General features: G+C 38.7%; 1 protein-coding gene across 3 annotated transcripts in view; it reads left to right on the forward strand.

The window, feature by feature from the left end:
* Positions 1-3,575: 3,575 nt before the first annotated feature.
* The window catches only part of SLC10A7 (solute carrier family 10 member 7), a 257,713-nt gene continuing 234,307 nt past the window's right edge, over positions 3,576-26,981 (forward strand). The window contains exons 1-4 of one of the 3 annotated variants that reach the window (XM_035022950.1): positions 3,576-3,910; positions 11,038-11,120; positions 17,155-17,291; positions 21,683-21,758. In XM_035022950.1, the coding sequence (XP_034878841.1) occupies positions 3,811-3,910; positions 11,038-11,120; positions 17,155-17,291; positions 21,683-21,758 (396 nt within the window). In that variant the 5' untranslated portion in view covers positions 3,576-3,810. Of the gene's footprint in view, positions 3,911-11,037; positions 11,121-17,154; positions 17,292-21,682; positions 21,759-26,981 lie in introns of those variants that run through there. The other 2 variants (XM_035022951.1, XM_035022952.1) reach the window with 2 other exon arrangements.

Raw genomic sequence — 26,981 nt, forward strand, 5'->3', positions numbered from 1 at the left:
TTTCTCCCACCTGCCTGCTCATCCTTCTGATCTCAGCAGGCTTTCCCCAATCTAGATTATTCACAACATCCTGTTCCTTTCCGATGGCAACTTGTAATGACATGTTTGTTTACATCTGTCTCCTCTACTAGATTATAAACTCCTGAGGGCAGGTTTTGTCTTTTTTTGTTCATAACTGAATGCACAACACTGACACATGCTGGCACATAGTGGAGACCATTAAATATTTGTTCAATATACAAATATAATATTTATTGAACAAAGAGCATTTTTCATGTGTCTTTTAGAGACGTGTGCTTTCACATGTACATTTTCATTGGGATGATGTCAGGTGAAGTGGCACGGGTAATAAAGAGAAAAAACTAAGGTGAAGAGACAGAGGGAAGGAAAAAATGACAGGAAAAAAATGAATGAAAGAGAAAGGGTATAGAATTATTGAAGAAAGAGTAATGGAAGAAAGAGAGGGCAGGAAGGGGTTTGTAGTAGGTTGAACAGTGGGCACACCAAAAACAGATCCATATCTAATCCCTGGAATCTGTGAATGATTCCATTTTTAGTTTTCTAGAGTTGCCAGAACAAAGTACTGCAAACTGGGTGGCTTGAAACAACAGAAATTTATTCTCCCACAGTTCAGGCCAGAATTCTGGAATCAAGATGTCAGCAGGGTTGGTTCTTTCTGGGAGCTTTGAGGGAAAAATCTGTTCTATGTCTCTCTTCCAGCTTCTGGTGGTTGTTTCCGAGGCAGAATCTTGGGCATTCCTCAGCTTGTGGACACATCACTCCAGTCTTCTGCTTTCATCTTCATGTAACTTTCTCCTCCTCATGTCTCTTTTGTGTGTTACCACATGTTCTCCTTATAAGGACACCTTAAGTGGATTTGGGACCCATCCTAATCCAGTATGACCTCAACTAATTACATCTGCAAGATTCAACTTCAAATAAGATCACATTTGGAGGCTCCAGGTGCACATAAATATTTGGGGGACATATTCGACAGAGTACAATCACCTAATTTGGAAAAAGAATATTTGCAGGTGTAATTAAGGATCTTAAAATGAGATCATTCTGGATTATCTGGGTGGACCCTAAATTCAATGGCAAATGTCTTTATAAGAGACACACAGAAGAGGAGACATAGAAGAGAGGAGGCAATGTGAAGACAGATGCAGAGACTGGAGTGATGTGGCCACCAGCCAGACACACAGAGGAGAAGATGATGGGAAGATGAGGGGCAGAGATTGGAGTGATATGGCCATAAGGCAAGGAAGCCAAGTTATGCCAACAACCACCAGAAGCTGGAAGAGGCAAAGAAGGATTCTCTCTCTAGAGCCTCCAGAGGAAATATGGCCTTGCCAACACCGTGACTATGGACTTTTGGTTTCCAGAGCTACGAGAAAACAGATTTGTTATTTTAAGGCATCCAGTTTTAGGTATTTGTTAGGGTAGTCATGGGAAACTAATATAGGTCTTACAGTAACATAACAGAAATCGCAACACACTATATTTTCCTTTAAGTATCATTAAAAACAAAAAAACCGGGGCGCCTGGGTAGCTCAGTCATTAAGCGTCTGCCTTCGGCTCAGGTCATGGTCCCAGGGTCCTGGGATCAAGCCCCGCATCGGGCTCTCCGCTCTGTGGGAAGCCTGCTTCTCTATTTCCCACTCCCCCTGCTTGTGTTTCCTCTCTCACTGTGTGTCTCTCTGTCAAATAAATAAATAAATAAATAATCTAAAAGAAAACTTAAAAAAAAAACAACAACAAACCTTTCCATGAGTTAGATTCTGCTGTAAACAGATCAAAGAGCTCTTAGTAAATAGGAATTTGCAAACAGCCATAAAATTAAACTGGCCCAATTCTCTGTAATCATAACATTTAATGATTTTTTTTTTTTTTTAAATACAAGAGCATATCTTCAATGACTGAAGATAATTGTGTGTAAACTATCTTTCATCTCCACTTATCTGGTGACTGCCTGATAATTAACATCAGGTTTCATCACATCTCATGTGCTTTCTTTTCCATTTTCAGGTTGTTTAATGTCATCTATGTCTTCCTATTAAGTTCTTTTTATCTTGAGTTTCAATTTTTGTCATTGTGCCTGATGTAATAATTAGATGACACTCCACACTGTGTAACCTACAACTGGTAGCATAACTGCAAAAACTGGCTTAGTTTTTGGACAGCAAGTCATGTCATCAAGATAAAGCTAAATAAGTAGAGGAAATTACCAAATGAGTCTCTTCCAATCTCCAAATAAATTCAGAATTAAAGGCTGGCATCACTGAACAATCCTAGAAGTCTCTTACAAACCTGAGGTTCCAGTTAGACACCACACTACTTCAAAATGTCAGATAGTATTTTATTTGTTCATTTATTTTGGTGCATACTGGGGAGAAGCTGAAGTTCCTGCTGGGTCTAGGAGTAAAAAGCCCATTCATGAAATAATCAATGTCACTGGTTGCTAGAAAACCTCAAGGGAGAAACTGGGGGACACATAGAATCCAGCACGAGGGCCAATGGAAGGCGGGAGCTCCCCTCTATTCGGTTCCTCATCATTTTTCTTTTTTTCTTTTTTTTTTTGACTTGAGGTCCTTGGCCCCCTTCCCACAGTTGTCCTGCTGCTTGGGTGGGCAGGCCCTGAGGGTCAAGCAAGAGCGTGCACTCGCGCACCCTCCAGACTCCCTTGCTCGGACCCCACCCTGCCCATCCTTAGCTTCGCTGGGAGCGAGCTTGAGGACTGCCTGGAGGGAACTTGAGCACTCATCACTGCCCCCGAAGGAAGACCTGGTCCCCTGCTCCCAGGAGAGGACTGAACCCTTGCAGACCTCCCCACTCCCGGGGGCCTGCGGGGTCTCGGGCCTCGGGGCCTCGGGGCCTCGGGTCCAACAAGCCACGGACCTGGCTGGTCCCGCCCGGCCTCCCGGGATGCAGAGGATGCTGGAAGGCAGGGGTCCTGCGGACTTGGGCGTTAGGTGAACGCCCAATTTTCAACCCACCCTCGGGGCTAAAACTCCCCAAAAGAAGGAGCCGCTTTCCCGCGCGGACCTCGGAGCGCCTCTAACTCCCGGGGCTCCCGCGGAGAACCTGGAGACCGACCGTGGCCTCCCCTTCCCCCGGCGCACACGTCAACGCCGGCGTCGGGGGAGCGTCGTAATGCTCCGAAGAAGAGCGCCACCAAAAAAACCACCCTGAACCCCGCCGCCGCAGCTGCCAACGGAGAAATCCCTGCCCGGAGTCCATGCTAACCTTTCCCGCAAGTTCATGGCAAAGCAAAACAAAGTTTCTCCATGGATGTGCTCCAGGGGCGCGGGCAGCTGTGCCTAAAAGTTTGTCGGAGCGGGACCCTCGATAAGGCTGGGTGGCTGTGAAGTCTAACGTCTCTCCGAACACCAGTCATTCCTAAGGTTCCGCAGGTCCTGGCGGTGGCGTCTGTCAGCCACACCAGGCAGCCAGTTTCCCTTATCTGATCGCCTGCCTTGGCCGACTTGGCCCGTGTCTGCTTCAGAGCATTTGTGCTTGGGAGCCGCGGATAGAGCTGCCGTGGCAACGTGCGCGACTATTATGAGGCGTGTGGTAGTGATGGCGGCGCTCACTGAGACTTCCCTGTCACTGGATACTACTACTCCCAGCCCTCCTCAAAGCCGCCGGAGCAACCCCCTGGTCTTTAGTTTACAAGTGGCAATTTGACTTGCTCTGCTGCATGTCTGGAGGGACCGTGGAAAGTGTGGAGACGCCCCGGGGATTAAGCGATCGCAGCTTAAAAAGAAAAAAAGCCAAACAAACAAACAAAACCCACCCACCCTAACAAACATGAGGCTGCTGGAGAGAATGAGGAAAGAATGGTTCATGGTTGGAATAGTGCTGGCGATCGCCGGAGCTAAACTGGAGCCATCTATAGGGGTGAATGGGGGTAAGTGCTGCACCTCTGAACGCTCCTTCGCGATTCCCACTTCAAAACTAATTTTCGAGTCTGGGAAAGGAGGGGGAGAGCGTAGTCGGGAGGTGGATAGTTCTCTCAAGGGCACTGACCAGCTCGGGGTGTCATTTGGCCCTTTTGCTGATGTTTTAATTTACCGACCCCAGACTGTAATTCGGAATGGGGCGAAGGAATTTGAACGCAGGTTACCTTTTCCACGAACAGTCAATGAGTATCCATAGTGTTAAGGAGTGAGCTGACTGAGAGTGAAACTTACTCCCCTCGCCTTCAAAGTAGCATCCTGTCCCAAGGGACGCTAGGTTGCCAGGAGTTCCGCATCTATCTTGGAGTGGCCATCATTACCTTGTCTATTTCCTGATCTCCCCCCCTTCCCCGCCCCCACGTTTAAAAAAAGGCGGTGGGGAAGAAAAAGAAAAAGGGATACCCTTCATTCTCCAATTCAGATTTTGTGGCCCACATGTTGCAGAATGATGATTTGCTGCACTTGCCGCCGCTTCAGAAACTCCCAAGCCGACTGACACGTTGCACTTTTTCATTACAGGACACTACTTCCGTGTGCTGCCAGGACTCAGTTGTTAGTACTCGAACAGATACAGTCTGTGTTAGGCTATGTGTAGTGTGTATTTTGGCAAGGAAATGTAGGCAAGCTAAAATCATACTCAGGTTTCTGAATAGTGGGAGCCTTGTAATGTGGAGGTGGGCATTGGTGGAAACGACTGGAAATATTATTAGTCTTTTATTCTCCTCCCTGCCTTTTCACCCTTAGACAATCGTGTCCTACTTTTCATAAACATTAATTGAATTTCTTCAATTCATTGTCTTTTTGACCTTGTCAGTTTCTACCTTTATTGATAGTTTTAATAGGTCAGTCATACAACAGGGACAACTAAGAACAGAATTCAGCACACACAGTCTTTTAGGAAGTGCTCAGTAAGCTATTTGAAGTTATATATACCTCTTTGTTAAAACATGTTGGAAGTGAATGAAATGATCTCTCATTGGAACAGTGGTTCCTTCTACCATCTACCCTCAATTCCTCCATTTAGAAGTAGCTGCAGGGAATATTTTAAAAGGAATTACTTGAACAAAGATTATGAGGATTAAAACTTTTTATTTATTTTATGTTTTTTCCTTCTATGTTCAATTTAATACAAAATGTGTAGAATACATAACTGAGAATAAAGCTGATGTTCATCATGGTTTCTCCTCCTGAAGATCTTTGACCTGGCTTCCCTGGGAGCTTTTGGAAAACTTGTGAATGCTGTTTCAAGTTCTGTCAAATGAGTACCCTCTGTTCCTGGAGCTAGCTGGATGGGCAGAATTAAAGTTAGAGTGTCTTTGTGGTGATCTGGAATGTACACTTAACTAGCTTCAGCAGCACACTTTCTAGCTTGGGTGTTAGATCTCTTATTTGCTCATTGTTAAGGTGTAATTACAGGTGATGTATTATCTTTATGTTTAAATCTGCAGGGGCTAGCTTTGGTAAAATGCTTTTTATTTTATATTCCCAGGATGCTGTGGAAGAAGGGTTATTGAATGCTGAATCATTTTCCTAGGGCTTCTTCAAAGCCCTAGGAAAGATGGATTCTGTAATCTTATTTGTTCCTTCTGACTCTGCTTATTGAAGTTTTGGTATATTATCGTATCTTAGAAATAATTGCTTCCGATTTTTACCGGTACTTAAGCTATTAATCCAGGATAATTCACTTCTTCGTTTAATTATAAGAGTAGAATGTTAAGAGCTGAAAGGGATCTTTAAATATTTTAAGCCAACAAGATGCTTTTACAGTTGAAGATACTGAGACCTGAGGTCAGGTGACTCATCCTTGGTTAGTTGGCTAGCTCAAGAAAGAGGCACTGGACACCAGGGCTCTCCATTTTTTTTCATACTAGTTGCAAAACCCATACAAATTTTCTTGGCAAAAATAATTTAAAATGAATATTATAAAGAAGGACTCTACAATAAAGGCATTTTCAGTGCCTCAATTTTAGCTCAAAAGAGCAGAGCAGAATCAGCTAATATTAAATAACAATGTACTCATGTGATTTGATAACTGTCCATGTGCAAAAATTACTTTTTCCAAAAAATTAGAACAAACGATTGTTTGGGATTTCTTATATAGGCTGTCAGACTAAGTTCTTGATAATTCTGTTGAGCTTTTAATTGACCTTTCCACCTGTGAAACCTCTTAAGTAAAAATAAACCTCCAAATAGTACCAAATAACACTTTCACTTCACAAGTTAAAACAACAAAAATCTAAGATAAGGAGAAGAATGGTTGCTGAAAATGTTTCTATTACATCTTGCTCTTTAGAATGGTCAAAAGCACCTCTTTTTTTTTTTTTAGATTTTGTTTACTTATTTGAGAGAGAGCATGAGCTGGGGGAGAGGCAAGTGGAGAGAGAGAGGCAGACTCCCTGATGAGCAGGGAGCCCCATTCGATGCAGGACTTGATCCCAGGACATGACCTGAGCTGAAGGCAGATGCTTAACCAACTGAGCCATCCAGGCGCCTCCAAATCACCTCTTTGTACTTGTAATTTTTATTTTTTTTGTTTCTATTTTTTTGTACTTATAATTTTTAGTCATAGGTTGCATTTATGGGCTCTGTACACTTGGGAACTGTGATTTTTAGTGCCTTCATATTGACTGAACAATTTTCAATAGAACAGTTTCCTAGACATTCTTTTAAATAGGAAAAGTTTTGGTAGTCTTAAATTTGTTAAGATGTTCACTTCATCTTTACCTGGGTCAGTACCTTAACGACTACACTCTTTATACTGAAATGATTTAAGTGCAAGACCTCTGCACTTAAAAATATCATACCTTTGATCTGACCTCCCTTTAAAAACAGTCTGTACGGCCAATAGGTGAATTATGTATCACAGGAAATTTATAGGTAATGGAAACCTGAAAATTAGAGATGTTGAATGACTTTCCAAGTGGGAAAAAGCATCACATGTACTAGCCTAGATAATTTAATTCTTAGTTCACTGTCCTTTTTACTCAGGTACATTTCATTTTTAAATATATAGGAGAAGTTGAAAATAGTCGGGGTAAATGTAAATGTGTAGATTCTGAGGTGTTGATAATCTGTTCCAGGTCCAGTGCAACCTAGGGAAGCCCTGAGCTATGCACACCTTAGAGTTTACCAGAGTCTAACACTGTGCTATTCATTCTTGGGAACAGAAAGGTTTCCTTCTTTGGAAGGACAGAGTAAGTTTCTCATTTCTACCTGCATCTTAATTTAGATTATTGACATTAATAAGACATAAATCCTAAAAGGAAACTGCTTTGTTTTTCCATTAAAAAACATAAGCAGAAACATGTTGAAGCTAAAGTATGTTCGCATTAATATCCTAGATTAGGTTTAGAAGTGAAATTTACTTGGTGATGAGTAGATTTTATGAAATGGTAATAGTTCCTTGCATTTTTAAGCATTCCAAATCATTTTCTTTTATCTCCCCCAATAAAAAGCATGGATTTGGAGAGCCCAAAAATTGCCTCGTTTTTTCTGGCTAATTTTTCTTCTGATTTTGCTACCCTATTCCATTTTCACTGAGAAACTTTTTTTTTTCTTTTGTTTAAAGGAAAAGCTAAAACTTTTATTTCTGCTTTGAACTTTATAGCCATCTTAAGATTCAGATCTTATTCAGATCTATTTTGGTGACATGGAGTATATAATCATTATCTTGGAGAGAGGCCAGATCTCATTTTTATATGTAGTCTCAACTCTCACCTCTGGGCAAATATTTACCTAGTGTTTATTTCAGGCCTGTGTGACTTCTAGGTCCCCATTCCCAACTTGGGCAATCTATTAGCATTTCAGTTGATCACCTCTCAAAGAGGCTTTAGGTTTCTTGAAATCAGAATTAATTCCTTCTTCACCCCACCTTTTTTTTTAAGAGAGGGAGAGAGAGGCGGGAGAGGAATAGGGGGAGAGGGAGAGAGAGAGATCTAAAGCAGGTTCCACGCCCAGCATGGAGCTCAGCGCAGGGCTAGATCTTACGACCCTGAGATCATGCCCTGGAGCCGAGATCATGCCCTGAGCCGAGATCATGCCCTGAGCCGAGATCATGCCCTGAGCCGAAATCAAGAGTCGAACACTTAACCAGTTGAGCCTCCCAGGCTTTTGAAAGGTACATTGTAGGAAGACATGGAATATCTTCATCATGTTCTTCCATGGATTAAAGTTGTTTAGATGTGCATCTAATACAAAAGACCGTGTACCCCGTCTCTAGAATTTAAAACATTAAAAGCCAGGAATCATTCCACTGAATTATGCCAATCAGTTCATAGTTATCATGTGTATTTGTGTGTGTGTGTGTTTGTGTTTGTGTGTGTGTGTGTGTGTGTGTAGCATGGAAGAGTTAGCTTCTTAAAAAAATATAGTTGTTGGCCAACTAACGTAGATGCTTTAGCTGCCCCAAAGAAACATGCAGTCTAAGGAAACCATGTCCCTGCTGTGGAGGTACATCTTTGGACAAGTCCCCTGCTCTCCTTTGTGACCACATTGCTCATTTTAACTCATCCCATATAGAAATTCTGGGGCTCCACTGTGGGCAGAGGTGTAGCTGACAAGAATAAGGTCTCATAAAAAGCAAAGGATTGGAGGAGAATAAAGATTTTATTTATTTATTTGAGAGAGAATGAGATAGAGAGAGCGCATGAGAGGGGGGAGGGTCAGAGGGAGAAGCAAACTCCCTGCTGAGCAGGGAGCCCAATGCGGGACTCGATCCCGGGACTCCAAGATCATGACCTGAGCCGAAGGCAGTCGCTTAACCAACTGAGCCACCCAGGCACCCCAGGATTGGAGGAGAATAAAAATGAGTTAAAACAAACAAACAAACAATTTAAAATTCCTGGAAGGCATTTACTTCCAAAACAAGTCAGATTCCTTGACTTTAAAATCTGTTCCTGAATCAGCTTCCTCAGTTGTAGAGAACATATTTCTAAGTGTGAGCTGTAGAGACAGATTCACTCACAAGTATAAAAAATGCACCTCTTTTTAAGTTTTGGAATACTTTTACTGCCTTGAAATGTAATGCCTTTTGCACTTGCCTTCTTCCTTTTGCTCCCTTTTCTCAGATCTCAGCAAAATAATTTGTTTAAATGCCAAGTATATACAAGAATTTATTGCTATATTTGAGAAGATCTTTGTTTCTTTTTGTTCATTGATATAGTACAAATGCCTAAAATATCAGAGTTGCTTAGTAAATATTTGTTGACTGAATGGTGATTTTTCCTGAGCTTGGTCTTACTTATCGAGCAATACCTGTGGGTATGGTGGAGGGCCGCAGGGAACGGTGGAGCTATGATTGTGGTCTTGTTGCATAAGGGAGGGTCTTAGTTTCCTAGTGCTACCACACCAGATTCACACAAACTGGGTGGTGTAGAACAACAGAGATTTATTTTCCAGAAATTATTCTGGAGACTGGAATTTTGAAGTCAAGGGCCATGCTCCCACTTAAGACTCTAGGGATGAATCCTTCCTGGCTTTTAGCTTGTGGTGGTTGCCGGCTGTCCTTGGTGTTTCTTGGCTTATGATAATATAATTCCAGGCTTTGCCTCTGTCTTCACATGGCCATCTTCCCTCTGTGCGTGACTCTGTCGAAATTTACCTCTACTTGTAAGAATACTAATCATTGGATTAGGGTCCACCATAATCCAATAAGACCTCATCTTGACTTGGTTACATCTATCTGCAAAGAACCAATTTCTAAATAAGGTCACATTCATAGGTTCTGGGTGGACATGAATTTTGGAGGACACTATTCAACTCAGCATGAGAGGGCTGAATAGAATGTCAAATATGAGGTGATCAGATTTTAAAATGTTGGCATATGCCAGTGTTTCTTGACCTCAGCACTATTGACATTTTGGACATGTTAATTCTTTGTTGTTGGGAGGGCTGTCCTGTGCCCTCCTCGGTTGTTTAGCAGAACTCCTGATTTCTGTCTACTAGATGCCAGTAACACACCCCACTTGCTGAGTTATTACAACCAAAAAGAATTTCCAAACGTTGCCAAATGTCTGTGGGAGGCAAAATTGCAGTTGCTGGAGAACCACTGGTACATAAGTACAAACTGGCATTTTCTCAGACTACATCTTTTAAAAGAATGTTGTTCTTTGGTTAACACATTGGGTCTTTTTTTTTTTTTTTTAAAGATTTTATTTATTTATTTGACAGAGAGAGAGACAGCGAGAGGGAACACAAGCAGGGGGAGTGGGAGAGGGAGAAGCAGGCTTCCCGCGGAGCAGGGAACCCGATGTGGGGCTCGATCCCAGAACCCTGGGATCATGACCTGAGCCGAAGGCAGACGCTTAACGACTGAGCCACCCAGGCGCCCCAACACATTGGGTCTTTAAGAGAATTGTATATAGGCTACAAAAAGAAGTAAGTATCAGGGTTGCTGTTATTGTCCTCATAGCATTAACACATTTGGGGTGATGCCAGCCTAATTCCAGAGAGGATTTTCCAGAGGGCAAAATCAGGATTGTCTGGTTCACTACAGTATAGCCAGGGCCTGGCACAGTGTAATAATAATTGCAAACCTAACCTATTGTTAGTACTCTATTACTCTGTATGTGTTATCTCATTCACATAGTAAGTGCTCAAAAAATATTTGTAGAAATGAATACCCTTGGGCAGAACTGAGTGTGTGAATGAATACAAGTTTTATTTCTGGTATCCTAGAAGGAGTAAAGTAATATTTGCTAAAGAGAAGGGACCTTCTTCCACTGATTCTCTTTTTTTTTGGTTTGGGGAATTTTGATTGTTATATAAACACTGATACTGTGGCAGATGCAATTAGGTCCTAATACTAAAGGAGGTTGCCTATCTGCTCTCACCCAGGAGAGTGTTCTTCTGGTCTGAGGATCCTGTGCTGAACTGGACAGCCATGGTCCTTGCCTTCTGGAAAATCCCCTTCGGAGTTAGACTGCATCGCAGCAAATGCTTAACTCTGTCAGAACAGTAGTATACTAGGGCAACGCTAAGATTTGAGGCACCATTTGCCCTCCCCCAATGGATTCTTCTTTCATACTAAGTTATCTGCTGGAAATTCTTATCTAACAGTAACTCATTTCTGTCTCTTTAGGACCACTGAAGCCAGAAATAACCGTCTCCTACATTGCTGTTGCAACAATATTCTTTAACAGTGGACTGTCATTAAAAACAGAGGTACTGTAACCTATGGGGCATGTGATCAGCAGGGAGAAAAATTTAATTTCTGCTTATTATTTTGAAATTTCAGAATTCTTTTGTAAAGATGTATGTAACTATGGCCTGGAGGCTTCACTGTAACAAAAGATAACTTGAACTTCAGCAAAGGACTGTGTTTTGAACCTACATATTATAGAAATTTTGTAGTTGAACAACACAGACCCTGAAGGTATGGTTATAATGGGTATGTTTTTAATACAGCAACTGAACTGAATTGAAGCATCTACTTTAGGTCTTCCTCAGATTGTGGTGGTGACTGTGGTGGTGAATACTGTGGCACATTTAAGTTATGGATGTTTAGTTGGGTTTCCATAACTTCCGTGAATGAACTTTTGTTGTCAGGACTCATGCTGCTCAAATGATGCATGTTATAACTTTTAACTAATTTGTATGTTTTAAAGTATATTCTTTGCTGGCATAGCTATTAAATATTATTAAATGTTTTAAGAGAGAAATTGAGATTTTTCATACCATGTCACAATTCATCATGAAGACATGTAGATAATGTTATTTGTTGATCCAGGTGTCGCTGAATGTGGGATTCTCCTAGAATTAAGGAAATCAGACATTTTTAACATCCAAGAGAGGAATGAGTAGAATTTATGATTCTCTTTTGATTTATAATAGAAGGGAAAAAAAGGAGAAAAATGTCTATTTATTTTTGAAAGAATTACTTAGGGTTTTTAAAGTTCTTATTCTAAGATGCTTATTCTTATATAGTTAGGGAAATCTTACTATGCAAGGATTTTTTTGGGGGGGGATAGCTTTAAAAGTTGAAATTTTGTTTCAGCATCATGTCTTGCTTTACTTATTTTCTTTTAAGTGTGATTTGAATGAGGACCGAATTTAGTTACCTCTTTCTTTGGCCATCCTAATAGCAATATGGAAAAAATATGGTTTTACTAAATTTATGTATTCTGTAGTTACCTGGTTGGTATAAATCTTTCTATTGGAGCATTTTTTATATAGATGGGATCCCTGTGTAATATCTGATAAATTTGTGTTAAAAATTCTGACTATCCTTACTACCTGTTCTTCTGAAAATAACTGACATGGGATAGAATTTCCTAAATGTGTTAAATCTAGTTTTTGCAAATTATATTGACACGAAAGGACTATTATTAGTTCGTAGAGGGCACAGATTTTTTCTGTCAACATCTTCGTTCTATTGGTTCTCAAATATGGGACCTAGTGATACAGAAAAATATTTGCTACTCACATGGTGCTGGACTGTTCTGCCTTGGAGGTCTTCCTGCTGGTTGTGGCTAATGCCCTTTGCAGAGCAGCTGCCTTACCCAAGTCCTCTTCTTGGGACATTGCTCTAACTATGTCCCCTGGTGGTTGCTTAACGGTTACAGCTGTTACTTATGCCATGAGATATCTGGCAAGAGACTTGATTCTCTCACTCCTAGTTTCTTGCTTAATGTGATTCTGTAAAGTAGCCAACTTTGTGGGATGCAGGAGTTTAAGAAGGAAGAATGTCAGCTTATCAGCATTTCTCTAAGGACCAAAGTCTTCTGTAAGCACCTAGGAAACCTTCAGATCCAGCTAATTTGGATCTAATGATGAAATGCCTTAATCCTGTGCTTTATCACGGTATCTAAGTAGCCATCAAAGCCATTTCTTCCATCAATGGCCCTTTTCAAACTATACTACATTAAGTCATTTTCAAGATCCATTTAACTTAAGATGTTCTAGATTGCATCATTGTATGTTAAACCATCTTTAAGCCCTGCTAATTTCCTGGGCAACTGAACAGTTTTAAGTTAGGGGGTAGCAGTCTTGTTATTTATTTTCTAGTTAATAATCTTACGTTTATTTCAGCTGGGACTACTGTTTTTGAGCCCTATTAGAATAGTGCATTTTCACACACAGGAGACAGTAAATTATTATTGACTTGAGTTTATTTGAGCATTTATAGTGGTCCCATTCAAGTTTGATTTATACTGAACATTTCATGCAGTATTACCCATACATTGATGTAATGATGTATATTCTAAAATTTGTCTTGCTAATTTATTAAAATCATAAAGAACTGTGTGATAATACTAAAAAGATTAATGCTGTCTTCAGTTTTATGATTATTTCTAGATTTTAAAATACCTGTTGAAATGTTTTCTGAAAATTTATGTATTAAAGTCAAATAAGTCACATTTGAAATATGTTTTATGTTTAGCTAATTAGGAGCTACAATTTCAGAGGATTTGTCACTTAGCAAACCATGACAGGACCAATCTCATAATACCATGAAATGCCTGTGGCTACAAGGCACTGTGTTTGGCACTGGGTTGGAAACAAAGATGAGCAAAATGCTCAGGGCCTGGAAAGGGTCCTGAGTAGGGCAGAATATACAGATCTTTTTTTATTTTCCTAAACAGATTATTTTTTGAAGTTCTATTACCTTAGAAGTAAATACAGCAAATTTTAAATTTTAGGTTCTTGCTGCTTGTTTCCAGCCCAGAGCTATGAGACTGATTCTCAGAAACTGAATCAAATAAAGGTCAAATAAGGGTTAGAAGGGAAATTGGTATGTATGAAAATCTTTCTACATCTCAGTCAGAGTCCCTGATTTTAAGCAGTTTTTGATACTGTCAGGGATAACTCTGGTATAATCAGTATTTGGAGTCTCTCCTTAAGTTTATTTTAATGGAATTTGACCTGTATTACATGTGAATAAATAAAATGTCATGCAGAATCAACTTTTCAATTATTCATGACAGCATTTATCTGAGTATATGGCCCTAAATTCTGCATGGGTATGTATGGAATAATACTATTTTGGATGTGATAGTGTTCACTGGCTTTTTCTTTTCCATTGTTACCGTATTTTATCTTTACGGTTGTATGAAGAAGATATGGAAAATATAATGCTGTTGTCAAAAGGCCCCTCATGACCCAACATGGTCAGCCTTTGTGATTCATTTTGCCGGATTCTTTATTGTTCCATTGTTCTGATGCGATGGCAATTGCTTATAATTGTCATTTATTACATCAGCTAGTATTTTTAAACTACATTTTGTTTTTTATAACTTTTTCTGATTATAAAAGTAGTATTTCCCCATTGTAGAAAGATTAGAAAGAATAAAAACAACTAGTAGTAACATCTCTGTGATCTTTAGTCCCTTTTTTCCTAAACATGTCTTACATACAGAATATTTAAAAAGGAAATATTTTTAAAAATTGTATATGTATACTTGCATATATGTCACCTATGCCCACACATAATCTTTTTCCCCATGTAACTTGTAAAATTATAATTTTTCATGTAATTTAATATATTAATTTAATTTTTCTTCATGTATATAAAATTTACATTTTGTTTACTTTTATGAACATAAATCAGAGGGTACAAAGGTATATATGATGAGGAGTCTTTTTTTCTCCCCTATGTCAGATATCTGGAGATAACCAATGTTAATAGTTTGTATCTTGCCAGAGATATTCTGTGTAAAACATATGTGCCCCCCTTTCAAGCTGTGGTGTTTGTACTGCTTGTCACCCTGTCTTGTTTTACTCAAAAAACCTATCTTGGAGATTGTTTCATATCAGTACATAAAGAACTCCTTGTTTCTTCTTGTATGCTGGAAAGCATTCCATTTTATGAATTTGTCATAATATATTTTATTAGTCCTCATTGATGGACATTTAGGTAATTTTTAAGGTTTCGCTGTTAAAAAAATGCAGCAGACGATAACCTAAAAATTGTCCATTTTCCCACATTTGGGAGAAAATGTGAAGGATTAATTCCTAGAAGTAGAATATGCTAAGTCAAACGTTATGTGCATTGTAAGTTGTGACAGATATTCCAAGTACCTCAAAGAGTGTCAGGTTCTCAGTGTTTGTTGACTGAAGGAATGAATTGCCAGATTGCTGTCCCTAAGTTGTGCCAATTTATACTTCTCCTGGTTAAGTAGGGAAGAGATCTTGTGTTACCACATGCTTGTCAACACAGTTTTAACATGGTTTTCACTAGCTCGCAACAGTCTTGTTATACCTTAAGTTACTTAATTATTCACCCATTTTTGGACTTTTAATTTGTTTCCTAATTTTGCTATACTAGATGATGCTGTCGTGATCAATTCTGTATATAAATACTTATAACCACATTTTATATCCTTAGAATAAGTACCTAGACACAACACTTCGGGATCCAAGAATGTGAATCGTGTTATAGTCTTTGAAATATATTCCCAAGTTACTTTTCAGAAAAGTTATGCTGTTTCATATTCCTATCTAAAGTATATGCAAATTCCTTAGTAACTGCATTCTGGCTCATCATTTTGTTACAGTTAAAAAACTAAAATATTAACATTTACTTGGTATTTATCGACCACATCTGAGTATATTTGAGTGGGATTTGGTTTTGAAACTGCTGAGCATTCTTGGAACTGCTGGTGCTCCTCTTTTCTCAGGGTGAAACTTTAAGAATTCTGATACGGTGTAAGGATGACTCCTTTGATCTTAGATCTGATCCATGGACCTGGTGTGGCTTCTGGTCTGCCCTGGGCCTCCCATCTGTCCGAAGTTAGACCCAGATGGCCAGAAATTACTTAGGTGTCATTAGAGATGTTTGGTGGCCACAGAGCACTGCTGTGTGTCTTCACATAGGGAGATGTGTAGTGCGAGCCGATGAGACAGATCCCTGAACGTGGTGAGCAGAGTCAGCATCAACCCACTGTCCATCCAACTGATGGACTTCGGCTAATGTCTCTGAGGCTCAGGACTTCTTAAATGTCTTACTTGAACGAGGGGAGGCAGTCCAGTGCTATGCTTGTAACCAGTGAATCTCTGGCATCTTTGTGCTTTAATGTCTTCTTGCATATTTTATTGGACTTTTTTATAGCACTTATTTTTTACAGTATTTTTTCTGCTACTTTCTGAATTTATTTCAACTGAATAATGCTATAACTCAAAGAAATCCAAATGCAAGTGCTTGTTAGTTTGCACATATTTGAACCCCCAGATTTAACTCATTATCCTTTTTTAGCTGTGAGACATAGAGCATGTGCCTGGTTTGTCGTGTTTTTTTTTTTTTTTTAAAGATTTTATTTATTTATTTGAGAGAGAGAGAATGAGAGACAGAGAGCATGAGAGGGAAAAGGGTTAGAGGGAGAAGCAGACCCCCCGCTAAGCAGGGAGCCCAATGCGGGACTCGATCCCGGGACTCCAGGATCATGACCTAAGCCGAAGGCAGTCGCTTAACCGACTGAGCCACCCAGGCGCCCTGGTTTGTCGTGTTTAATGTGACTTTCTTTCATCTGGGGCGGTAGTGTGGCACCATGGATGAAACAGACATGAGTTTGCTAGCATACCAGAAATGAGTTTGATTCTGAACTGCACGGAATGGTGGCTCCCCACCTCAACTTCCTCCTCAGTAAAATAGATTAATAATATCTGGTGGGGTTGTTGTGAGGATTAAATGAGATAACATACATAAAGTGACAAGCTCAGAGCATGGCACACAGCTGCTGTTCAGTAAGCATTAGCAAAAAAATCCAGAAAGTTGATTTGGGGGGAAAAAGCCATTTTGAATTATAGAACATTGTTGGGGAAAACATTTTTAAAAATTATTATTTGTGTGTAGATTTGGTAATATCTTGCCAAAGTGAGGCCTTCTTAGAGATTAATCATATTTAATTAAAATGTGATAGGTCCTTAAGTAGTTATATACATGTTTGTTCATAGCATCAACAATCCTTAGGTCTATACTAATGTAAAGGTACTTGGCTCAGTTTTGGTCCAGAATTTTACAAATCTGAATTGTTGGGGTATATTGTATATTCAGAAAAAATTTGAATTTTTCAGAAATTTTGTATAAAAATACCTCTTTTCCCCCCTTAAAGTCTGTTATGCATATACTTAGAGGTAAAGATTTTAGCTCTGAAATAACTCCAAATTAAAAACGAATTTATTTGATGTTATTTTAGTATCAGTCTCTCTTCAGAAAAATAGTTTTCTTACCTTTGCTGTTTTGTGTCTTTCATTTTTGCAGGAGCTGACCAGTGCTTTGGTGCATATAAAACTGCACCTTTTCATTCAGATCTTTACACTTGCATTCTTCCCAACAACAATATGGCTTTTTCTTCAGCTTTTATCAATCACACCCATCAATGAATGGCTTTTAAAAGGGTACGTTTAAATATTTGGAAGGGTCCACTTTTAATGAGGCATCTGTGGTGACTTTATTGTTTCTGTGGCAACTATATACAAAAGGGCTTATGTGTGGTATTTTATAAGGAAAAAAACATTTGAAAAATTATTATCCTTTAAAATGATAGTGTTCATCAAGGAGAGTCACCAAAGAATTTTAAAACACGATCTTTTTTTTTCTTCTATCTAAGGGTTTTATTAGTAAATTTTTTTAAATTGTAATTTTGGTATTGTTAACATACAGTGTGATATTAGTTTCAGGTGTACAATATAGTGATTTGACAATTCTGTATATTACTCAGTGCTCATCAACATAAGTGTGCTCTTAATTATAACACAACCTTAAAATACACTGTCATGTTTAATCTTAAGGTTCTGGGATGGACACTCTTCTGGGAATTTTAAAAAGCTTTGTTGGGAGAGAGATGGAAGGGAATAGAAGATGTTAGATATGCTGTCAGTTGGGTGCTTTAGCTTGTACATTCTGTATCTTACCGAACGTATATAGATAGTAGGTGAGTCTAAGAAATGTTTTTTAAATGTATAGGAAAGAAAAAATATATATAGGGAACAAACACTTTTTTTACTTGTTCTGTGTTTGATATGATAGTTGAATTAACAATAGATTTTTATTAGACTCTTTTCTTCCATTAAAAATGCCATGTTTATTAAAGGGATTTAATGAATTTAAAAAATTATTTGAAGTGGTTTAAAACTAACCACATTTTAGCAGCATTGTATAATAGTCTAATAGTTAAAACACTGAACTTAGAGTCCCGAGATCCCTTTCTGACCCTGTCCCTAACTTGCTGTGTGACTTTGAAGAAGTCATGTCATAGATTTAAACCTTACTTTCCCTGCCTATAAATAATGAGGATAGTCATACTTTTACTGTCTGCTTTGGTAACGGTGTGCAGGATCTCAATTGAGATCACTTACTGATCTATTCAGGTCACTTGTTTTCTTCCTACTGTGTGCCAGGAGTTATTATAGGTGTTAGAGAAACAATAGTGAACAAAAATGGCAAAGTGCCAGTTAGTTTTACAGGTTGAGAAGACCTGGGTGTGATTGGCAATAAACCAAGTAAGCGGATGACTAAGATGGAGATAAGTGATGGGAAGTAAAACTGTGATATGGTTGAAAGTGGTTGGGGGGGCAGACCAGTGATTAATTTAGATGGCAGAGTTCTAGGGATAGAATGGTCTAGGCAGAAGGAAAGAATGTGCAAAGGCTGTAAGGCAGGAATAAGCCTGGTATGTTCTAGGGTCAGGAAAGTGATGATGATGGCCAGAGCCTGGTGATAGAGAGGAAGAATAATATGACTTGGAGCTGGAAGGGTAGGCAGGGACCAGGTCACACAGAGCCTTGTAGGTCCATGATAAAAGCATTCAGATTTTACTCTGCATGCGACAGAAAGCTACTGGAGGGATTTAAATGACGGAATGTCATGGTCGGATTTATATTTTCAAATTATTGTCCGTGCTGCTGCATGGAGAATAGATAGTAGAGGGGCTGAGAGAAGCCTAGGAGAGCAGCTTGGAGGCTCCTGTGGTAAGGTCACCGTGCAGTAGAGAGAAATGGGCGCTGGAGGATTTACTGAGCTCTCGGAACCTAGAGGGGGATAGGATGTGGAGAGAGGAGGACAGGGAGGAATCAAGGATGACTTCTGGGTTTTGGGTCTGAGCCACTGGGTAACTGGTGGCATCATTTTCTTAGCTGAGGAGAAACAGAGTGGGAGAAGAAGGGGAAATTAAGACCGCTGGTTTGGCCAGATTGAGTTGGAGAGAATGAGCATAAAATTTTCACCGAAAAGCATAAAATACGGCAGAACTATGATGACATCATTTTTGAGCAGCAATGTATGATGCATAGTAAGAACAAATAGTTACTGTTTCCCATGTAGAGGGCACTCAAGGAATAGGAAGATATTAACTCATTTTTCTTGTATTCAGGGAACATCCAGGGTAGTTGGATATGTGGGAGATAATAAAATAGTAACCAACCACAGTGGGGCAGCATATGAGTTGTTAGGTAAGTAGTGTAATGAGTTAAAGGGTAAGAGGTTCAGCAAAGGTTGTGTATTTCTAAAGTAGAGAATTCAAAAATAAGGCGTTAGTGGGAGGCAAAGATAAAAAATCTCCTCACAGCCATGTAGCAGAAGGCCTGAACTACTGGGCTGAGGCGTTTGGGTTTGCATCTATAGATGATGGGGAATTCTTAAATGTACTAAACAAGAGAACAATATGCTAAAAAGTGGTCATTAAGAAAGATTAAGCTGATAGCATTGTCCTGGGTGTGTTATTAGTAGAGTAGGGCTTACAATCTCAGGAAGCTAAGATACAATTCTCACCTCAGGATATGAAGCTTAAAGGAATACGCACTTGGCCTAACAAACTTAGGGAAAGCCCTTACTAGCCCACTTTTTCTCTGTTGCCCTCCCCCCATTTGAGAGTACACAGTATGTTAATGTGAGGGAGTTGCAGACTCCTACCTCAGGAGCATGTTTAAGTCATTGAAATAAATAAATATTTTGAGCACATCCTTCTTACCTTGCTGTGTAAAGGGAAAGAATGGAGGTAGAGAGACCATTCATTTATAGAAGTCCAAACTTGGGCAAAAAACATCTGAAGAGGGATGCTGGCAACAGTCATGGGAAGAATGGGAAGTTGGTTGTGGTAATAAATTGATTTATGAGGAGCAAATGGAGCCACGTGTAACTCCAAAGTTTCAAACTGGACAATAGGAAAAAACCCACCAAAAGTATCCCATTGACAGAAATAAGTCAATTCAGAGGTGAAACTGATTTTTTAGAAAATATTAGACATGGGGGCGCCTGGGTGGCTCAGATGGTTAAGCATCTGCCTTCAGCTCAGGTCATGATCCCAGGGTCCTGGGATCGAGTCCCGCATCGGGCTTCCTGCTAGATGGGGTGCCTGCTTCTCCCTCTGCCTCTGCCTCTCTCTCTCTGACTCTCATGAATAAATAAATAAAACATTTAAAAAAAAAAGAAAATATTAGACATGTTTAATTTGAGGTGGCTGTCACAGGCAGCTACAAATTTGGGAATGGTGGTTGGGGCTAGAAATGTAATGGCAACAGTACTCATTTTGCTGTTACTTATTTACATTTGTGTATTGAATATTCTTGGAGGTAGGAATATATAAATATATATAAATAAATATAAATATATATACACATCCTTGTGTAGTATCCTAACTATAGAACACATGTGTGATATGTATTCAATAAATAGTGAAGGATTTTTTTTTTTTTTTTTTTTAAGACAGGGAGAGCTCTGGTTTTTTGTACATAGAAGGGAAGGGGCCAGAAAAGAGGGAAAGATTGAAAATACCTGGGAGGACCTGTCCCTAGTGTTGGGGGTAGGAAAGATAGAATGCAGAGAGGCTAGAATAGTAGGCCTAGATAAGTCTTTGACCCTAGATGCCAGAATAAGAGTTTAATCCTTGGTAGGTGGCTTTGTGAATTTGGACAAGTTATTTAACTTCTCTTTTAACTTCAGTTTTCAGTAAAATGAGAAAAATAATAGAATTTACCTTAAATATTTGTGAGGAAGAAGTGAGTAAAGTATCTAGAAGAGTATCTGTTATAAATGGTAAATGCTTAGTAAGTATCAGTGATGATAATAGTGATGATCATGAGAAAGGCTCAGAGATTGGGAATTGATAATAGGACAGACAATTTAAGCATCACTTGGGAAAATAGACCTTAAAAGAAGACTTGAATTGAACTGGAAATTCTTTTAAAAGTGTTTTCTCATTTTCAGTCAAAATGAATTAAAGCTTTTCTTTTTCTTTTTTCTGATTTCAGAGATAATGTAAATTCATTGCATAAAGCTTAAATGATACATTCTTACAAAATTAAACGATACATTCTTACAAAAGCGAGAAGAGGTCATCTGTAATCCTGCACTTAAAATTTGTTAAAGTCAGGCACTCTGTGGCCTCTGTTCCCTATATGAACTTTTCTACTTTTAGTCAGGCCAGCAACTCGCTATGTCTAGAATGTATATTCGATCTAGGTAGAAAGTATATCCATGCTTTGGGTGATAAGTAATGTTTTATATCTTTAGTATTTAGATTTACTACTCATAGTTTCATTTGCTTGTTATGCAATGTGTTTTCTATCCTAAACTAAAAGAATAGACTTCTTGTCATGATCTGGGGAGTATACACATAATTTAAGAAAAACTAAATTTACTATGGTTTGAATCCAAGAAGTATATGATCTGTCATGCTTGTTCTTTAATGATGTTACAGCAACAGGAACATTTTTTTTTATGAGCTGAAAGTTTGAGAATTGCTATTTATAATTGAAAAAACCTTATAATTGCATTTTCTTTTATTTTTCAGTTTGCAGACAGTAGGTTGCATGCCTCCCCCTGTGTCTTCGGCAGTGATTTTAACCAAGGCAGTTGGTGGAAATGAGGTGAGTCATAGGGCTAACTTTATTTAAACATAAGTAGATGCTTTACTTTTATTTTATTTGTTTTTATCTTGTTTTATTTTTTATTTTATTTTTATTTTATTTATTTATTTTATTTTTAAAATTTAATTTTATGATGAAGAATTCATGTCACAGACAACGCATAACTATAGCAGCTTATGAAAAAAGTGTAGGTATATTCATTAATTTGGTTGATGCTAAAATTAATGCTGATGAGTGGAAGTTAGGATTTCAAAGAGGAGGGGCAAGGGAGGTAAATGAAAAAGAGATGGTGGTTTTTCTATCTCAGTGGGAAATTGGGAGACAGAAGACAAGCAATCCAAGGATTCCTTCCCAGACTGATGAGCTGAGGATACCCCTATGGCCATTCCTTAGTTCTTAAAAAATTTCTAGCAAACTAAATTTGTGGAGAAAGGGTCAATATACACTTAATGACAAGTAAAGATTATATAAAAGGAGAAATGAGGCAAGGTTTCTTTCTTTTTTTTTTAAGATTTATTTATTTATTTTAGGGAGAGAGAGTGGAGGGGAGGGTGGGAGGGGCAGACAGTCGGAGAGAGAATCTCAAGCAGACTCTGTGCTGAGCTGGGAGTCCAACATGGGGCTTGATCTCATGACCCTGAAATCATGACCTGAACAAAACCAAGAGTGGGTGGCTGAACAGACTGCACTACCCAGGCGCCCTGAGGCAAGGTTTCTGAGATGAGTTCAAAGAGATTATTCAGCAGCTAGAGGACTGTGGCAGAGTGCTTGTATATTGGGACAACAGTTGTCCATTTCAGGGCTACTTAGAGGTGGTTCCTCTTGGCTGAAAGGCATGACAACTTCATACCGAGGGACTTCGCTTCATGATAGCTTATTCCCCCTTTTCGATTTACAGTGTCTCATTCAGAAAAGAATACTATTCAAGAAGGGAAGATATAAGGGGTTCCTACTTCAAAAAAAAAAAAGGATTCATTCTTAGGATTTTGCTTTCTTAGCATTTGTTTTTATTTTCATCCACTTTATTTATTCTGAAAATATTTATTAAGTACCTGCTATATTCTTTTTAGAAATAGGTTTATTGAATTATTGTGGACATACAATAAGCTGCATACATTGAAACAATTTAATGTTTTGACGTATGTATACCTGTGATACCATGACCGCAATCAAGATAATGAACATATCCATTATCCTCAAGACTCTCTTGTGTTCCTTGGTAATCCCTCTCTCCTGCCTTTCTGGTTGTCTCTCTTCCCCAGGCAACCACTGATCTGTTTTCTGTCACTGTAGATTAGTTTGTGTTTTTGGAATTTGGTATGTTTTTGGTATTACTGGAATTATATAGTATATGTGGGTGTGTGTATGTGTGTGTGTGTGTGTGTGTACACACATATAATACATTTTTTTTCTTTTCTGCCTTCTTTTTTCACCATAATTATTTTGAGATTCATCTATGTTGTATGTATCAGTAATTCAGCCCTTTTTTATTGCTGAGTATTCTTATTTTTTATGGGTGTACCATAATTTGTTTATCTTTTCACCTGTTGATGGACATTTGGGCATTTTCACTTTAGGGCTATGAACATTTGTGTATGAAACTTTTCAGTGAATGTGTACTTTCATTTCTCCTGGGACTACTTAGGAGTGGAATGTTTGGATCATCTGGAGGTATATGGTTTAGCATCTTCAACCAAGGGAAGAATCACCAATAAATATAGCTCTAAATCATTTCTGAATATCTTCTGAAGTGGACCATTTCTATCAATAAACAAGCACTCTTCTTTGACCACAGGTGTATATTTAACTTTTTAAGAAATTACCAAGCCATTTTCCCAAGTGGTTGTACCATTTTATGTTTCAGACAGCAGTGTCTGGAGTTCCAGTGCTCCATAGCTCATCAACACTTGGTATTGCCAGTCTTTTTAACTTAGCCATTCTAATATGTATCTAGAGGTATCTCATTGTGGTTTTACTCTAATTTATAGCTCCCAGCTACTAATAATGGTAAGCATTATTATCTTTTCATGTGTTTACTTGCTATACATGTCTGCTTTGGTAAAATATCAAATCTTTTGGCTTCTTTTTTTTTTTTAACTAGGTGGTTTGTTTTCTTATTGATCAGCTTTTTGAGTTTTATATATTCTGGATACAAGTCCTTCATTACAAAGCATAGATATATGCTTTGTACATATTTTTTACAGTCTGTAGCTTGTCTTCATTTTCTTACTGGTGTCTTTTGAAGAGTAGGATGGTAATGAAGGCAGTAAATGTGGTTGGATTCTGGATGTATTTTGAAGGCAGAGGATATGCTGATGAATTGAATGTGGGATATGAGAGAAAGAGAGGGGTCATGAATGACTCCAAGACTTTGACTGAGTAGGTGAAGAGGGGATTGCAGAGGGTTTTTTTTTTATCATGAATGGATATTGTACTTTGTAAAATGCTTTTTCTGCATCTTTCTTATAAAATGCTTTTTCTGTGAATATTGAACCACCCTTTTGTCACGGGAATAAATCCCACTTGATCATGGTGTATGATTTTTTAAAAATATATTGTTGGATTCAGTTTGCTAATATTTTATTGAGGATTTTTGCATCTATATTCATAAGAGATATTGGCCTGTAGTTCTCTTTTTTTGTAATGTCTTTATGTGATTTGGGTATCAGGGTAATGCTGGCTTCATAGAATGAATTTGGATGTTTTCCTTCCTCTTGTATTTTTTGGAATAGTTTGAGAAGAATGGGTACTTAACTCTTCTTTAAATGTTTGGTAGAATTTGCCTGTGAAGCTGTCTGGTCCTAGATTTTGTTTTTTGAGAGTTTTCTGATTACTGATTCAGTTTCATTGCTGGTAATTGGTCTGGTCAAATTTTCTATTTCTTCCTGCTTCACTTTTGGTAGTTTATATGTTTCTAAGAATTTATCCATTTCTTTTAAGTTGTCCAACTTGTTGGCATATAGGTTTTCTTAATATATTCTGTTACCAATGTTTGTATTTCTGTGGTGTTGGTTGTTATTTCTCTTCTTTCATTAGTAATTTCGTTTGGGTCCTCTCTCTTCTTTTTTTTTTTAATGAGTCTTGCTAGAGGTTTATCAATTTAGTTGTTCTTTTCAAAGAACCAGTTTTTGGTTTCATTGATCTGTTCTATTGTTTTGTTCTTTTATTTTTTTAATCAAAGGGTATTTAAAGCAAAAATTGGATGAGATTACTTGCAGAGAGAGCATAGTTAGAAAAGAGATGAAGTTCAAGGACTGAGCTCTGGGACCCTTCAACATTAAGAGGTCAGAATGAGGAAAGGAAACAGAGAAGATTAAACAGAAGGAAAAACAAGAGAGTGTGGTATCCTGGAACCAGGTGAAGAAAGTGTTGGAAGGAGGAAGGTCTGATCAGCCGTGTCAAATTCTGCTAATATAACTTGTGTAAGATGAATTCTGAGAATTGACCATCGAATTAAGCTATGTGGAGGTTATTGGTAACTTCGACCAGAGTGGTTTGTGGAGTGCAAGGGCAAAAGCTTGTTTGGAATGGGCTCAAGGAAGAATAAGAGGAGAGTGGTTAGAGACAGAACGTATACACAACTGTTTTGAAGTCCTTTGTTACAAAAGGGAAGAGAGAAATGGGGCTATATTTAAAAAGGGATATGAGGTCAAGATTTTTTAAATTTCAGAAATGACAGTATTTGTTTAAGATTTATTTATTTATTTTAGAGAGAGAGAGAGAGAGAGCATGAGCAGGAGGGGCAGAGGGAGAGGGAGAGAGAATCTCAAACAGACACCCCACTTAGTGCTGAGTGGATCTCAATCTCATGACCCTGAGATCACAACCTGAGTTGAAACCAAGAGTAGGATGCTTAACTGAGGTGCCCCAGGTGCGCCACCCAGGTGCCCCAGAAATGATAGTATGTTTCTATCATGATGGGGATATATAGTTGAGAGGAAGTTGTTTATTTAAGAGAGTGCTGGGACGCCTGGGTGGCTCAGTCGGTTAAGCGTCTGCCTTCGGCTCAGGTCATGATCCCAGGGTCCTGGGATCGAGTCCCACATCAGGCTCCTTGCTCAGCGGGGAGCCTGCTTCTCCCTCTGCCTGCCGCTCCCCCTGCTTGTGCTCTTTCTCTCTCTCTCTCTGACAGATAAATAAATAAAAATCTTTAAATAAAAAAAAGAGTGCTGAAGTAATTTATTTGGTCAAGTGGAAGAGAAGGGTTTTTGGGTTGCATGAGCTTCAGTAGGAGCTTGGATCGTTTATTGATGATAAAGAGAGAAGACAGAGTGTGTGGATAGAGATCCATGAAGATGGGTAGAAAGAGTGCACTTGGGAGTTTCTGATGACTTTTTGTTTCTTAGCTCTCTTCTCATTTTCTTTGTTGTCTTCTGATTTTTACTTTTTTCTCAGCAGCTGAGAAGGATGATGGAGTAGGTGATATTAACATTTGAGATGAGAGGATAAAATGTGCAATTGCCATCTAGGAGAGTGAATTAACTGGAGTATGGGAACATTGCTGGAAGCACTAAGGATCCAGTTGAGACCTGTGGTCGTGCATTGCAAATGAAGCCAGGCATCATGGTTGTGTGTTTTCTCCTTAGTTTCTTGGTGTAGGAATGGAATTGGCAGAGAGTTGGATTTAACCTGTGTTTCATTATGCTGGGTGGTTCTTTTTAGTTGTCACATAATTAGTGAGCTAGAGGAGTTACAGGAGTCTTAGACTAGTCCTTGCCGTGATTATCTTTCTACTCCTTTGAAAGAATTTGAGGAAAGGGTCTCTTTTGGTATATCTGAGACCAGTGGTAATTGACTGAAAGGTGTCATTTACCTCTTTCTCTCTGATGTGATTCCCTTAAGAGCTTTTTTTAAAAAGATTTCATTTATTTGACAGAGAGAGACACAGCAAGAGAGGGAACACAAGCAGGGGGAGTGGAAGAGGGAGAAGCAGGCTTCCCATGGAGCAGGGAGCCCGATGCGGGGCTCTCTGTCTCAGGACCTGAGCCGAAGGCAGACGCTTAATGGCTGAGCCACCCAGGCGCCCCTCCCTTAAGAGCTTTAAAACTAAAAAGCCTTTTTGTTCTCAGATGACTTTTGGCAGAAGTTCAAAGTTCACTCAATTTCTTGACATTAACATATTGCATTAGAAATTATATTTACATGTTTATTCCCCACTAGATATTTAAATAATTCACATTAATGTTATATGTTAATAATGTTGAATTTACAAATATTTCATTT

The sequence above is a fragment of the Mirounga leonina genome, unplaced genomic scaffold, assembly GCF_011800145.1.
Source record: "Mirounga leonina isolate KUSES-001 unplaced genomic scaffold, KU_Mleo_1.0 Mir_176, whole genome shotgun sequence".
NCBI lineage: Eukaryota > Metazoa > Chordata > Mammalia > Carnivora > Phocidae > Mirounga > Mirounga leonina.